General features: G+C 39.1%; 1 protein-coding gene across 4 annotated transcripts in view; it reads left to right on the top strand.

Annotated features, from left to right (window-relative positions):
• The window catches only part of ARNT (aryl hydrocarbon receptor nuclear translocator), a 59,050-nt gene that overhangs the window by 21,534 nt on the left and 22,600 nt on the right, over positions 1-14,916 (top strand). For 2 of the 4 annotated variants that reach the window (XM_044003276.1, XM_044003275.1), the window contains exons 3-7: positions 2,150-2,194; positions 6,698-6,742; positions 10,023-10,067; positions 12,190-12,403; positions 13,515-13,728. In XM_044003276.1, coding sequence (XP_043859211.1) covers positions 2,150-2,194; positions 6,698-6,742; positions 10,023-10,067; positions 12,190-12,403; positions 13,515-13,728 — 563 coding nt within the window. The remainder of the gene's footprint in view (positions 1-2,149; positions 2,195-6,697; positions 6,743-10,022; positions 10,068-12,189; positions 12,404-13,514; positions 13,729-14,916) is intronic. The other 2 variants (XM_044003278.1, XM_044003277.1) reach the window with 1 other exon arrangement.

Below are 14,916 nucleotides of genomic sequence, written 5' to 3'. Positions count from 1 at the left end.
CCCCCCCCCCCAAAAATAAAGGACGGAAAAAGAAGTTCAGCAAAACTAACCAATGTTATCAATCAGGTCCTAAAAATAGGTCATGTTCCACATCCACCATCTCCCATGTCACCCTGGTCCAGACCCTCGTCTCCTCACATCCAGGATCTTCCTGAAGTGTAAGTCCAACAGCGTTAGACTGTCTCTCCCTAACTTAGTGGTTTTATGTTATACTCCAAGTAGCCAATTTCATTTCTTAAAACATGATTTCTAATGGAAGTTATAACAGCAAATTGCTTTTCTCCTATAATCACCTAACCTGTCTGGAACAATTTTAAAAAGATATCAACATCTTCCCTTTGAACTGAAGCAAACCCCAAACTCTCAATCTTAAGATTTAATGATATTTTAAAATCAGAATCAGCGAGAAATTAGGCAGGAGACTGAGTTGATTCTGTATCTCATTTTCAAGTAGTATAGTATAACAACCTTTCTTGCATTCTAGATCAAATATCCCCTTGTTTATTCTAGGTTTTAGGGATAGGATAAGTGTTTCAGAAAAGCAAGTGATAGGTATTCTGTAGATTGTGGCAATGAATCAGGGACCAGTGCTTCACATGAACTTTTCTGGTACTTGCCAAAGCCCTGTGTCAAAAATTGAGTATTATTGTAAACTCTTCATGCTATGTCATCTCTTAACTTTTAGTTGAGGTTTCATGAAAAAGCAGTCTCTGGGGATACCTTTTTAAAGGTCACTCACTCATCTAATGCAAGTACAGTGAAGTATTTAGATGTCCTTTCCCTAGGGACATATTCATCTGTTTGCTTTTTTTAATTATAAAAGTATTTTATTATTTTCCAGTTATATATAGAGGTAGTTTTCAACATTTGTTTTTATAAGATTTCTAGTTTCAAATTTTTCTTCCTCCCTCCCCCCTCCCCAAGACAGCAAGTAATCTGATATAAGTTACATATGTACAATCACATTAAACACATTTCTGCATCAGTCTTGCTGTGAAAGAAGAATCAGAGCAAAAAGGAAAAACCTCAAAAAAGAAAAACAACAGCACCAAAACCAAAAGAAATAGTATGGTTCAATCTGTATCCATATTCCACAGTTCTTTTTTTTCTGGATTTGGAGAGCCTTTTCCATCATGAGTCCTTTGGAACTATCTTGGACCATGGGTATTGCTGAGAAGAATCAAGTCTGTCACAGTTGATCAACACATAATGTTGATGATACTGTGTACAATGTTCTCCTGGTTCTGCTCCTCTCACTCATCATCAGTTCATGCAATTCCTTCCAGGTTTCTCTAAAATCTGCCTGCTCATCATTTCTTACAGCACAATTCCATCACATTCATATACCACAACTTGTTCAACCATTCCTGAATTGATGGGCAACCCCTCATTTTCCAATTCCTTGCCACCACAAAAAGAGCAGCTACAAATATTTTTGTACATGTGGGTCCTTTTCCCTTTTTTATGTTCTCTTTGGGAAAAAGATCTCCACCTATTTTGACCCAGTGAGGAAGAATAAAGCTGCTCTGTTATAATTCCCGCGCCCCCCACCCCCACCCCGTTGTTTTTCCTTTCGTTCTTTTTTTTTTTTTTTTTTGGTGAGGCAGTTGGGGTTAAGTGACTTGCCCAGGGTCACACAGCTTGTAAGTGTTAAGTGTCTGAGGTCGGACTTTAACTCAGGTCCTCCTGAATCCAGGGCTGGTGCTCTATCCACTGTGCCACCTAGCTGCCCCTCCTTTCGTTCTTTTTTTTTTTTTTTTTAGTGAGGCAATTGGGGTTAAGTGACTTGCCCAGGGTCACACAGCTTGTAAGTGTTAAGTGTCTGAGGTCGGATTTGAACTCAGGTCCTCCTGAATCCAGGGCTGGTGCTCTATCCACTGTGCCATCTAGCTGCCTCTCCTTTCGTTCTTTTTTTGTGTGTGTGTGTGTGTGTGTTTTGTTTTTTGTTTTTTGTTTTTTAGTGAGGCAATTGGGGCCAAGCGACTTGCCCAGGGTCACACAGCTGGCAAGTGTCAAGTGTCTGAGGTCGGATCCGAACTCAGGTCCTCCTGACTCCAGGGCCAGTGCTCCATCCACTGCGCCACCGAGCTTCCCCCCTCCTTTCGTTCTTAATGAGCTATCTTTAACATTTTATTTTTGTCATTTCCAGGCTTGATTTTGATGATGACGGAGAAGGAAACAGTAAATTTTTGAGGTAAGAATTTTTTCTTATTTCCTAGACTTTTGGAATTAAAAATGACCTTAGATCCCATATCCAGGGTTGTGTGAGATTTAAAATTGGATATATGAGCATTAAACTCCCCCTTTTAACTTTTCCCATATATATATATATAATCTCCCAGACCACTAAGAAAAAGAAGCCTCTGAGTTTTAATCAGTGAGGGATTAGTTTTTATTGCTTGGGAATTAATTAGATAACAAAAAGCGATACCAATTAAGGAAATAGGAAAGTAGAAATACAAATGAATAATCTTAGATCTAAGCTTAGTCTATATTCCTTTATAAAACTCACCGAATCCCAAACTGCCTGCCAGGCCGGGAACCAGCACACCCAAAAGCCGCACACAAAATGCATACGCCGCCACGGCTAAGTTGAAAAGCCAGAGAGAGCGAACTTCCATTCCTCCCTCAGTTTTAAGCTGGCATGCCGGAAGTTTGTCGTGGACTCCTCCCCAAAAGGGAGGTCCTTCAAAAGCCGCTTCAGTAGCATGTGCTCAACTCTCAAATGATTCAGCTAAAACTTCCGTTTTTTACCACAGTTGAAACTACATAATTTTATGTATTCTATTTCTTTTCTTTTTTGAGAAGATACTCGAGCATCCCCTTAACTCCAGAGCAGTGACCTAGTGGGCAGAAGCTGACAGGCTTTGCAATCCTCCTTAATTACCTTCTGCTTCTTGAGGGTAGAGTTTGGAAATTATGCTGTTTATTTGTGGGCACTTCTGGGGCCCCTGAACTGAGCCTTGTCTATTATTATAGAAATGATTTGTGATTGGCGGTTGCTTTTAACTAGCCATCTCCTTTCCTTTACTCAGATGTGTTCCCACCACCCTGGTTATTTCTTGCATTGTAAGGGAGCTGTTTTCTTTGCATTTAATGTAGTATGAAGGAGCTTTTTCTGAAAATGTGGCTTGAGTGTTTGGGGGTTCAATTTTTATCCACATGCGGTGGCTTAATATGCTTATTTAAACATAATATAGTAATTGGTGTCACCCTTCATCATAATCTTAGAAACACAGTTTAGGTTCTTAGCCCCTTATTAACTAGAGGGTTGCTTAATGTTTCCATCAGGGTAAGCTTTGGGACAACACTGACTGGGTTCTCTGAACAAATATTTACAAATAATTTTGTCATCTCCCCTACCCCGAAAACCATTGAGCTACACTGATCAGTTAATTCCTGTCTTAAATCCTCACCTTCCTTTATACAGAAGCAATAAAGAAAACTAGCAGATTCACTTAACCTTTTCCTCTTCCTCAGAAAGATTGCTAAAGTTGCTAGAGGTATGAAATCACGTAGTTTGGGAGTCAGTGTATTCCAGTGCAAAGAAACTTAGACTCTAAATCCTGTCTCTAGCACTTGGTACCTTTGCTCTGTTCTTAGGTCTGTCAAATGAGGATTAATAAAACTTGTACTGCATCCCTCACGGTGCTCTTATTGGGGGAAAAGCTGTGTAAACTGGGAAGTAGTTCTTACTTGCATTATAGTGGTCACTCATGTCCAATATTCAGTGCATTGTAGGAATTCTTCTGAAATCTCCCTGACAGGTCATAAAACTTTTGTTTGAACATTTTTATTGATGCCTATTTAATTACCTTGGAAAGCAGCCTATTCCATTTGGAGACAATTAATTGCTAGAAAGCCCTATTCACATTGACCAGAAACACGATTTTTTTTTTTTTTTATCATTCTACCTTGTTTCTGCTCTCAGGAATTAACATAGAATTAAGTTTAATCTCTTTCCCATTGGTGACCTTTCAGCATTTCCTCTCCTTCAAGACTTCTTTTCTTCGTCAATAAACATTTCCTTTTCCTTTAATTACCACTCATGGCATGGTTTCCAGACCTTTTACCATCTTCTTCCTCTCTTTTGGGTACACTCTTCTTCTCCCGAGTGTGCCTAGTAAAATGTAGAATCCAGAACCAGACAAAATATTCTAGACTTGATTTGGCCAGTGCAAAGTACGGAACTATTATATCCTTGTTCTAGGGATTGTACCTCTGTTGGTGCTGCCTAAGATGACCTTTGCAGATATATCCTAGTTTTGGCTTGTAGTCATCAAAAAACTCCGGGTCTTTTTCATATAAGCTATTGTTAGTCACTTTATTTGATAGGAAGCAAGCACAGTTCAGTAGACTTTCTCCTGGCATATCCATACCATATTAGCCTGAGTGGTCTAGAACAGACTTTTGGCAGGATTGTAATTTTCCATTGATACACTGGTTCTGTTAACATCTAATCAGTTTCACAAGGCTTAAATGAAAACCAGGCTTATTACAGGAGAAGTAAACATGCATGGGAAACCCAGAGTTCCCAGTCCTTACAGAAGTTTGACTATTTTTGACAGTACAACAAAAGGAAGAGGAGAAAACAGGAAGGGGTGTGTCATGGGAGGGGAAAAGTATAGTAAAGATGGAGGAAAGGACAAAACCCCTCCCGAAGGGGAGGAGCAAGGCGATGCCAAAAGCTGCATTCTTCTTCCTTGGGAACCACTAGACTGAAGCTAGGATTGTCTACTTATTTGCAAAAGACCCTAGCTGCACAAGCATTTTCCCAGTCTGGTACAGACTGGCTAGAACCTGTCTTGCCTTCCAAGGACATGCAGGGGGTTCAACTTGGGGTGCAAACAGCAAATTATGGTCAGCTGGGGGGGGTGCAAGGCAGGGGAGGCCTTCATCCTTGACACATTCAAGGCCTCCTCCATGCTCTGCATCTAGTGTTAATGGAAAAATATAACAATTCAAACAGACAAATTCAGGAGACCCCTGAACAGTCCATATGCATATATCTCAACCCTCATTTGCAGTGAACATCTATGATTTCATGATTAAATCCCTACTTTGAGTGGAGGCATGAAAAATAAGTGCCAATTTATATGTACAAGTTATACCAGAGCATTCTTGTTTCAACTGTATAGTGATTTGTGGTCAGTTCAAGGAAATATCAGTAACAAGGCAAAGATGTATTGATTAAATTTTATGATTTTTTTTGTTTGTTTTTTAGTAAGGCAATTGGGGTTAAGTGACTTGCCCAGGGTCACACAGCTAGTAAGTGTTAAGTGTCTGAGGCCGGATTTGAACTCAGGTACTCCTGTATCCAGGGCCGGTGCTCTATCCACTGATTCATCTAGCTGCCCCATGATTGTTTTTTAAAATGTGCAAACGTTTTTGTTAGTGTCTATAACTGATTCTAAGAAAGTATTCAGAATGTTAGTCATTTACTTAGTAGTGTAGGTTTTTGGGGAGGACAGGGAAGGGGCTAATATCCGGAATGAATGCTATTAGAACATTCAAAGTGGCTTTTTATGAAACCCTTATTTCAGCCAAGATCGTTAAGACTTTAAAGTGGCTACTTCAGTGGCACATTCTTTGCCTTTAAAAAAGTAAAATAATTTGACTCTAATAGACATTGCATTGAACATCTAAGGTTGCTCATTTATTCTCATTTTGCTTTTGCACTTGAACCTTCTTGAAAAAAATTATATACACACGCAACATTATTTTTCAGTTAACAAGCATTTATTTTCTTTCCCATCCATCTCCCCCCCATTGAAAAAGAATAAAAGCAAAAGCTTTATAATATATGCATAGTTAAACAAAGCAAATTACTATGTCCAAAAATGTATTTACCATTTTGCATCTTCAGTCTATTACCTCTGTCACATAAGTTGTTGTTAGTCAAGGTAGGTAGCATTCTTTATCATCAGTCCTCTGGAACTGTAATTTGTCTTTGCATTTATGAGAGTTCTTAAACCTTTCAAAGATGTTTGTTTTTACAATGTTGTTCTTGCATAAGTTGTTCTTCTGGTTCTGCTTACTTAGTTCATCTGTAGAGATTTTCATTTTTGTGGGTCTGCTGTATTGCAGATTGGGGTATCTGTGAGGGAATAGTATGAAGTGCAGCCTTGACAATTGACATAACTTTTCTTACATTTATGGTAAAAATTTTCCCTGGCTACTTTTAGTGTATGCTGTCCAGGCCTTATAGCATTTTACTTTAATAGGGAGAAAGAAAATTAGGTTATCCACATGTAGGTTAAATTGGCTCTGCAGTTACTGAAGATCTCATTTTCAGTAAGAACTTATTATTTCTGTTGTAGCAGGCAGCATGTAATCTACCTAGTAAGCAGATCATGACTGGTTAGAGCTCATTACTTAAATAAAAAAACAAACTATTGTTCAAAGCATTGTGTAAGCCATTCTTCTATTATGTGGTTATGGCAACTCTCCTCATGAGATCATCCCCTTTATTTTTGGCCTTTTTGGATATATGATAGACACATCAGGATCTTGGCAAGGATTGACAATCTGTTGGGCCTTTTCTAGCCTGGGTGCTACCATCTCTGCAACATTGGTATTCCCCCATCATCTACCTTTTTCTGTAATGTCCTTTATGTTGTACCATATTTCTAACTCAGAGAACAATAAATTAAATGGCAACAATGTCTTGAAATTGTTCTTTTTTTTTCTTCTCCAGATGTGATGATGACCAGATGCCTAATGATAAGGAGCGGTTTGCCAGGTAATGTTAATACATGCTCTTAGTCCTGATACCATGGTATGAGGCACCCGCCATCCTCTTTTTCCTGACTGAGCTGGAGTGGCTTAGTCTGCCTAGTTTCCAACTGTTTAGAGATTTAGGAAGGTTCAAAACTCCAGCTCCTGGTTTAATAGAGTTCACAGTATTTCACTATAAAACAGTGAGTAGAAATATATTGGCATATGTTACTGTGTTTATGCACATCCCCTATTATTAAAGTGGTGTTCTACTTGGGTGTCATGCACTGTCAACCAGAATCTGAATTAACTGCCATGTGGAATTATGGCATGTGGTCTTATTTAAGCGGAGATTTAAAATCTGTTCATGTAAGGTTACTGGGCCTGGGTCAGAAGTACTTCTCAGATTATCTTTACATCATTAAAAATGGTAAAATGTTAATTCACTCTATGCAGGGTATGGGATTGTTTTTAGAACTAGAGTAGATGTGATTTGAAATAGAATTTGTTTATTTAAATGGCCAGTCAAAAACTCAGTTTTTCCCTTTGTTAAAAAGTGTGTTCTTTTTTAGTATTACTCAGGTATTTGCATATTTTTTTATAATTCATACATTTTTTACCTTAGAAGATGTGTACATTTAAAAACAGTGTTTTATTTTGATATTTTTCAGATTTGTGCTGTATCAGAAAAGGGTACAATGGGTTTCATTCCAAAGTGTATAATGTCTAGTCAACACCTTGTTATGAGGAATAGACATAAAACTTGGTCGCTGTCCTCAAGATATTATAGTCTGTTTGGGAAGATTAAATAATGTGTAACATAAGGCAGTATTAAATCAAATGCTTATTGTATGGTACAGATTATAAGTATGGTAGGATTTCAGAGAAAAGGATGATGATGACTTGTGAGTCCTGGAATAGTCAGGGTATGATTCATAAAGGAGATGAGTTTTAAATTGGAGTTTGAATAGAATTTTTTTTTAATAGAATTTGAATAGAGAAATGGAAAGGCTTTCCATTTAAGAGGAAAACTATCCAAGGCATGGAAGTAGAAACTTTCACTGTGTTTGTAGAAACTGACCTGACTGGATAAGAGGGGTAGAGAGTAGTGGAACATAGGTAGAATAGGGCTGGGTTATGGGAGAACTCTCAGGCTGGTCAAGATTAAATTTGATTAACTCGGTTGTAGGTAGCCATGGAAATATAGAAACATAGAAAGATGTGTTGAAGGAAGAATTGACAGGACCTACCTAGCTTGGTTATGTCATTTAGCACAACTTATTGAAATAAAAACTTTTCAAATCATTGGGAGGTGAACCATCACTAAACCAGTAGTTTGGTCGGGGATATTTGGAGAATATTTTTGCCATTCTATCTTAGGATAATAAATCACTGAGTACACTGGTTTCAGATGTTGCCTGGCTTCTCTGCAAACAAAATGTATTCTTTTAAGATGTGATCCTTATTTGTAATGCAGCTGTTCAGATCAAGAGCAATGTGGTACAGTAGAGAATATTGAATTTAGAATCAGAGGACCTGAATTTAAGGATCAGTTCTACCACTCATCACCCATATCCTTGGATCATAAACCTTTTTGGGCTTTAGTTTTTTATCTGGAAAATAAGGATATGGGACTGGCCTTCAAAGTTCCATCTGGCTTTAGATGAAAAACGTAGAAGAGGGGTCAGTTTTACATTTTTAAATAATGTATTTAAAAATAGAAAACCATTCTTAGTCTCCAGCAGACAAAAGCAGGCTGCAGGCCAGGAAAGGTCAGGTTATAGTGATGGCCACTGCACCTTGGTTCTCTCTTGATTCCATAATCCACTCCACTTAAGTAGTTTTTCTTAGGAAACTGAGACTTAGACTGCTTGTGGTTAGGTGCCTATGAAAGTCGGATTTTGAATTTTCCTGAAATTTAATTTTTCTCCCAATACAGGTCCTCTAATGTACTGGCCAGCTCTGATAGTTGAACTTGTGTAGCACCTCTCATTCTCTCCTACGGTCTTCAGTAGAGTGAATTTACAGACTTCAAGTGTGGGGATAGTTTTCTATCCTTTATTGAAAAGAATAAGTTTAGGGCTTTTTTTGTTTTGTTTTGGTTTTTGTTTGTTTTTGGTGAGGCGATTGGGGTTAAGTGACTTGCCCAGGGTCACACAGCTAGTAAGTGTTAAGTGTCTGAAGCCGGATTTGAACTCAGGTTCTCCTGAATCCAGGGCTGGTGCTCTATCCACTGCACCACTTAGCTGCCCCTGTTTAGGGTTTTTTAAAAGAGATGAAAATTAAGCTGTTTTCCTTACTGACAGCAGGAAGAGGGAGGAGAACCTAATGAACAATGAACTATTTATATCGATCTCCATTTTCTTCTGCTCTTTGAAAGAGTATAGAATACATTTTTTATACTTGTAATCATTGTGCATATGTTATTTTGTGTTCATTTTTCACTGAAACATTATTTCACATAAACATTTCTACATGTTAAATGTATCAGTTGTAATAATTCATCATATTAATATAGTGTAGTGTGCTTCGCCGCTTAAGCTGCATCAGATATCCTAAAAATAGAATCAATCACTGACACTCTTTATCTACTCCTGTGCTCATCTAGTGTGATATTTCTTCAGTTGCCACTGAGGCACCTAAGTTTCCCAGTAAAAGTTACCACGTATCCCATTGTTTCCCCTTGAGAGGAGGGGATGGTACTGCAGGGAACGAGGGTGCTGTGGTCCTTCTGTAGAGAGCTGGTTAAGTTCTGAATGAATGAATAAAAAACAGGAGTTATTTCTAAAGCAGACAAAGACTAGAGAGAGTGCCAGAAACTGGGCTCTGAATGCTATTTATATATCCTCTCCAGTGCAACCCTGCTGTTTTCTGTGACTCTTAAGTGTACATGCGTGTCTGTTAATGATCACCTGTTCTTAATCTCTTGTCCCAAGTTCAGATATGAATAATTCTTACCTTGTTGAGTAGCATCTTATCTCCTTCCCTTCATGGGAGCAGTGCGTGACAGAGCAGGCCTCCTGAATTCTCTTGGATTCCTTTCTCACAGACTTTAGATATCTTCAGTGTCTATTTTAGTAGGGTCTGATTCCAGCTGTAAAGTGCTGTATGTTCAGAAGGGGGGCAGAGTTTCTTTTAAATTGATCTTTGTCTTCCATATTGGTTTCTTTGTTCTAACAGGTGTTTTTGCATAGCCATGGGCTGAGTTCCCAATTCCGTTTTGTCTTTCTTCTCTTCTGCCCATCCTCCTTTCATTTATCTTTATTAAAAAATTTTTTAGCTTAGTTCATCAATTTTATTTTTAGGTCGGATGATGAGCAGAGTTCAGCGGATAAAGAGAGACTTGCCAGGTAGGAGAACAGTGTTCAGCATGGTGAAGCCAACAATGCTCTTTTTCCTTCTCCTTCCTGATCTAAATTTCTCCTTTTATTTCCCTTCCTCTTTGTGCTTTCTCTTATCTGTGGAAGTTTGTGTGAAATTAAGCCCTTTTGGGCTTGCCCCCCAGAAAAACAATGTGGGTTGGGGGAAATAGCCAGTTTCTAAATCTACAAATTTAGAAAATTGCTATCAGTAATTGCGTTTTATTCTTGCTTTGAGCCCTAGCATCAAGTGATTACAGAACAGAAAGCTTTCACAGTCTCAGTAGCTGTGCCAGTTTGTGCTTTGGCAAGGATGTGCTTTCTTGTCAGAAAGCCAAATGCCAAAAAATACCCTGTGTTTAAGATCATCTCCTGCCATATTTAAACCACAGCAGTTCCTTCCCTACCACTTTAGAAAACCATCTTTCCTGGTTTCCGGTGTTGTTTTGTAGCCTGCATTCCTGTGCCACAATAGCATGGCATTGCCCCCATGATGGAGGCCTTGCTTGTGGCTGCTCAGAGTCATCTTGGCAGCTTCTTTGTGGTCATCAGAAAGTTCATTCTTTGGGATTGGGTGTCAGCCCCTTGTCAGACAGGTGTCTGCTCCCACTCGAAGGGTGGAGTTTTTTAGGTGTTCTGAAATTAGAGGTCTGTGGAGGGGAAATCCCTCTGTGTTTTGCCCAGGAAGACTTTAGGGTTGTTTTTGCTGGCTGTCAACCCCAACTTAGTAAGAGAGTAGCAGAAAATGGGTCAAAGTTTCTTTGGTATGTGATGAGTCATTGGAGCCCGTACTTGGGAGATTTTTTTAAAAAGGTCTACCATTCTTTTTCCACTCATTTTTTCCATGCTTTTCCTCCCTCTTGTTTATTACCTCTCCTTTTCCATCTTTGCCACAAAATTTTTGTCAATATTCCATGCTGTATTTCCTACTAACCAACACACTCTTTAGAAAACCTAGTTCTGCATGGCATAATGTGAAGGACCCTGAATTCAGTACACCTGGGTCTGAGTCCTTGTTCTTCCATTAACTTGTAGGGTGACCTTGGATAAGTCCCTTAACCTATCTGGACCTTTGTTTCCTCAAATGTAAAGTGATGGGCTTGTACTAGGTGATATATTAAAGGTTCCTTTTATCTGTAAAATACTTTAAATCCTGTTTTAGTTTTGGGAAAGCAATGTTGGGGACCTGGTCTTCTGGCCCTAAAATGACTATCTGGTCAAACCCAGGTCCCACTATTTACCCTCACCTTTGAAGTCATAAAGTGGTATGCCTCCCTTAGGTCTTCTAGAATGATTTTCATTCATTTCTCTGCCTCACATATGCAGTTCACAAGAAAACCTTTTGGGAACATCTTGTAGTGAAATGTTTATTTAGAAACTTAGTTTGTTAATTAAAGAAGATAGGACTTTCTGTTTTAGGAGTAGAATATATGACTTTTATTTTTTTTTTAAATTTTTTTTTTAAGTGAGGCAATTGGGGTTAAGTGACTTGCCCAGGGTTACACAGCTAGTAAGTGTTAAGTGTCTGAGGCCGGATTTGAACTCAGGTACTCCTGACTCCAGGGCTGGTGCTCTATCCACTGCGCCACCTAGCTGCCCCGAATATATGACTTTTAAACACAATACCCTCAATTTTGCCCCGGTTGTTTGCACAAGACATAAGCTAAGAGTGGAACAGCATATGGAAAAGCTGTAGTTACACTCATTTTCTGAATCATACATATCTTAGGTAAACAGGTCATTTTCCCATCTTCACTTGAAAAGTTTAGTAAATGAACATAATGTTGACCACTTGAAAATAGAGATTCCTTAGGAACTTCAATGAATGAACTACCAGCTCCTGCTGAGAGGCAGTTTTCAAAGATATGAAATGAAGGTTTCCATTAGGTTAGCAGGGAGACCCTGAGATCTTCCTGCCCTCTCTTCTACCTTGTGTCAGTTTCTCTTTTGTGCATGATCTGCATGAGAGGGATGACCATCCCTCCTAACTTCTCAAAGACTTTAGAACTACTAAAACAAAATGTCACAGCCTATCTGGTAGGTATGTTACTTTTTTATGCTATACTGGGTATGATGTACTAGGTGGGCCCGTCTCCCTTTTCTCTCAATGCAGGGAAAATCATAGTGAAATTGAACGTCGACGGCGGAACAAGATGACGGCTTATATTACAGAACTGTCAGACATGGTACCCACCTGCAGTGCCTTGGCCCGGAAACCAGACAAGTTGACCATCTTACGCATGGCTGTGTCACACATGAAATCCCTGAGGGGAACTGGCAACACTTCAACTGATGGCACCTATAAACCATCCTTCCTTACTGACCAGGTCTCTAGGTCCCACCAGCCCAGCAGGGGCCCTGGGAGTTGGGAGGATTGTTTTGTAACTTTGTTTCTCTTTGAGTGAATAACTATATTTTCTAGACTGTATCAGAGTAGGGATAAATCTATATGAAGTGTTGAAGGAAACAGCAATTTTGGGAAAAACACTGAAAAATGAGTTGCAGTAAAAATAGTAACTTTATCTGTTTGCTGTCTTTGTTGACCTTTAGGCTGCTGCTTCCCCTGGCTTAAGTGCATGAGTGTTGGGACTATGAAGTAAGGAGGGGACTGCTTAAAGCTGACAGGAATTTTGGAATTTGGCACAAACACTTAACTTACAAAGTATGATGGAGGAGAGTTGTTAAGAAAGAAAGAAAACTTTGAGAGTTCTCTAATTCAATCTGTGGTGTGTATGAGGGACTAGGACTTCTTCTGAGCATAAGAATTTATGGAGGATAGAGAATAGTCCCTGATACTGAATGATTCTACAGTTTACATGAGGAAAGAAGGAAGACCAATGTGCAGTTGCATGAATTTTTGCTCTGACAGAGTGCTCTGAACTTTGTACTCTGAGGATTCCAGAGCAGACTCCATCTTTGCCTTTGTGGAGCCCCCAGTCTGACTATGAGAGGCATTAAAAATGATACGAAGAAGTAGAAATTCTCTAATGCTAGATAAATAAGTGATAGAGATGAGCAGAATTGAATGGAATAAGGAAAGCTGACTTTCTGGAGTAGGAGAACTTTAAACAGGGAATTTAAGCAAAGGAAAAAGGACACAGATTTATTTCCAGGTTCTCCATGGGAGAACTTCTGTAAAGATCATATAAAGATTCAGGTAAAAGTAGAAGTTCATAGAAAGAACCTTAGAAAAAGTCCTTTCTTTTTTTTTTTTAACAAGTGAGGATACTAATACCCAGAAAAATTACATATTTATGTAACTATAAACAGAAAAGGTTGAGGTGGAAGAAGGATGGATGAGGGATGGAGCCCTTGTAATACTTTGAAATTGAGCTTTTGGAGTCATAAGAGGTCCAGACTCTTCGAATCCTCCATTGATGGAAGTACTTGGTTTCTCAGAGTTTATCATATTAATTCTTTGTACTCTACTTTGGGCAGGAGCTGAAGCACCTGATACTGGAAGCAGCAGATGGTTTTCTGTTCATTGTGTCATGTGAGACGGGCCGAGTGGTATATGTATCTGACTCAGTGACCCCTGTCTTGAACCAACCACAGTCTGAATGGTTTGGCAGCACGCTTTATGACCAGGTGCACCCAGATGATGTGGATAAGCTCCGGGAGCAGCTCTCTACCTCTGAAAATGCTTTGACTGGTGAGACTTTTGTAGTTGGTCAATGGGAAGGATAAGGGATAGTAAGGGTTTTGAAGCAGAATCCAAGTCCTTTGGCTCCAGAGACAGTGCTTTGTCATGTTGCCCTAAGATAGGAGTGATTTTTCTGCCTTTCCCCTATTTGTCTCTTCTCCCCTCTATGTTGGATTAAAGGGACATTAGGAAATGCACTGTCTCCAGAAATCTTCTAATCCAATATAATCAAGTCTTTGTTATTTATACATGGGTCATCTACTTATGTCTTATCCTTGGGTAATTTTTCATACAAGATTGATACCTGGGGGCAGCTAGGTGATGCAGTGGATAGAGCACCAGCCCTGGATTCAGGAGGACCTGAGTTCAAATCCAGTCTCAGACACTTAACACTTACTAGCTGTGTGACTCTGGGCAAGTCACTTAACCCTAATTGCCTCTCACCCAAAAATAAATAAATAAACAAACAAACAAATTAATTAATTAAAAAAAAAATCGATACCTGGAATGGGCCAGGGTTCTCCTTCCACACCATTGTTCATCAGTATTTTATTAGGGAGAATAACTTATTCTAATGATAGCATGAACTAGATAAGACATCACATCTGAAAAGAAAATTAGAATTCAAGATGCCATTGAAAATTTCATTGCTAAATGGAAGTTTTTTTAAGAGATTCCAGAGGACCCTAATGGAAAGAAAATCAAAGGTTTGCTAAGAATTGGGGTGAACCATTGGCAGTAACTTAATCTTATTGTTGATTGTTAGTTTCTGTCATACTGACATCTGTGGAGTTCAAGTTAGCCTGCTCTTCCATTCTCCATGGTTTTAGCATGAATGTTTGGAGGATTTTATTAACCTTTCCATTGCCCAGAATGGGAATTCCCTCCATCAATGCCAACCACAGCCTTTTTGTGACTTAGGTAATTCCAAGGATGTTTCCTAAGGCCTGTGGAAGTGAAGTGATTTACCCACAGTCCTATTAGTCAGTGAGTGTTTGTTCAATGTGTACCAGGTGCTTATGTACCTGTGAACTGGGTAATTATGTATGTACTGTGGATACCAAGACAAAAGTGAAACTGTTCCCATTCGGTGGTTGTAGACGCATAGGCAGATGTATGTAGGAAATAAATGGAAGGTGATTTTAGTACGGTGGGGAGAGATAGGGATAGCCTGCTCAGAGGAGCTGGCATTTGAGG

This window comes from Dromiciops gliroides, chromosome 4, assembly GCF_019393635.1.
Source record: "Dromiciops gliroides isolate mDroGli1 chromosome 4, mDroGli1.pri, whole genome shotgun sequence".
Classification (NCBI taxonomy): Eukaryota; Metazoa; Chordata; class Mammalia; order Microbiotheria; family Microbiotheriidae; genus Dromiciops; species Dromiciops gliroides.
Note: the sequence above shows the minus strand (reverse complement) of the source record. Positions and strands in the feature narration are given on the sequence as shown.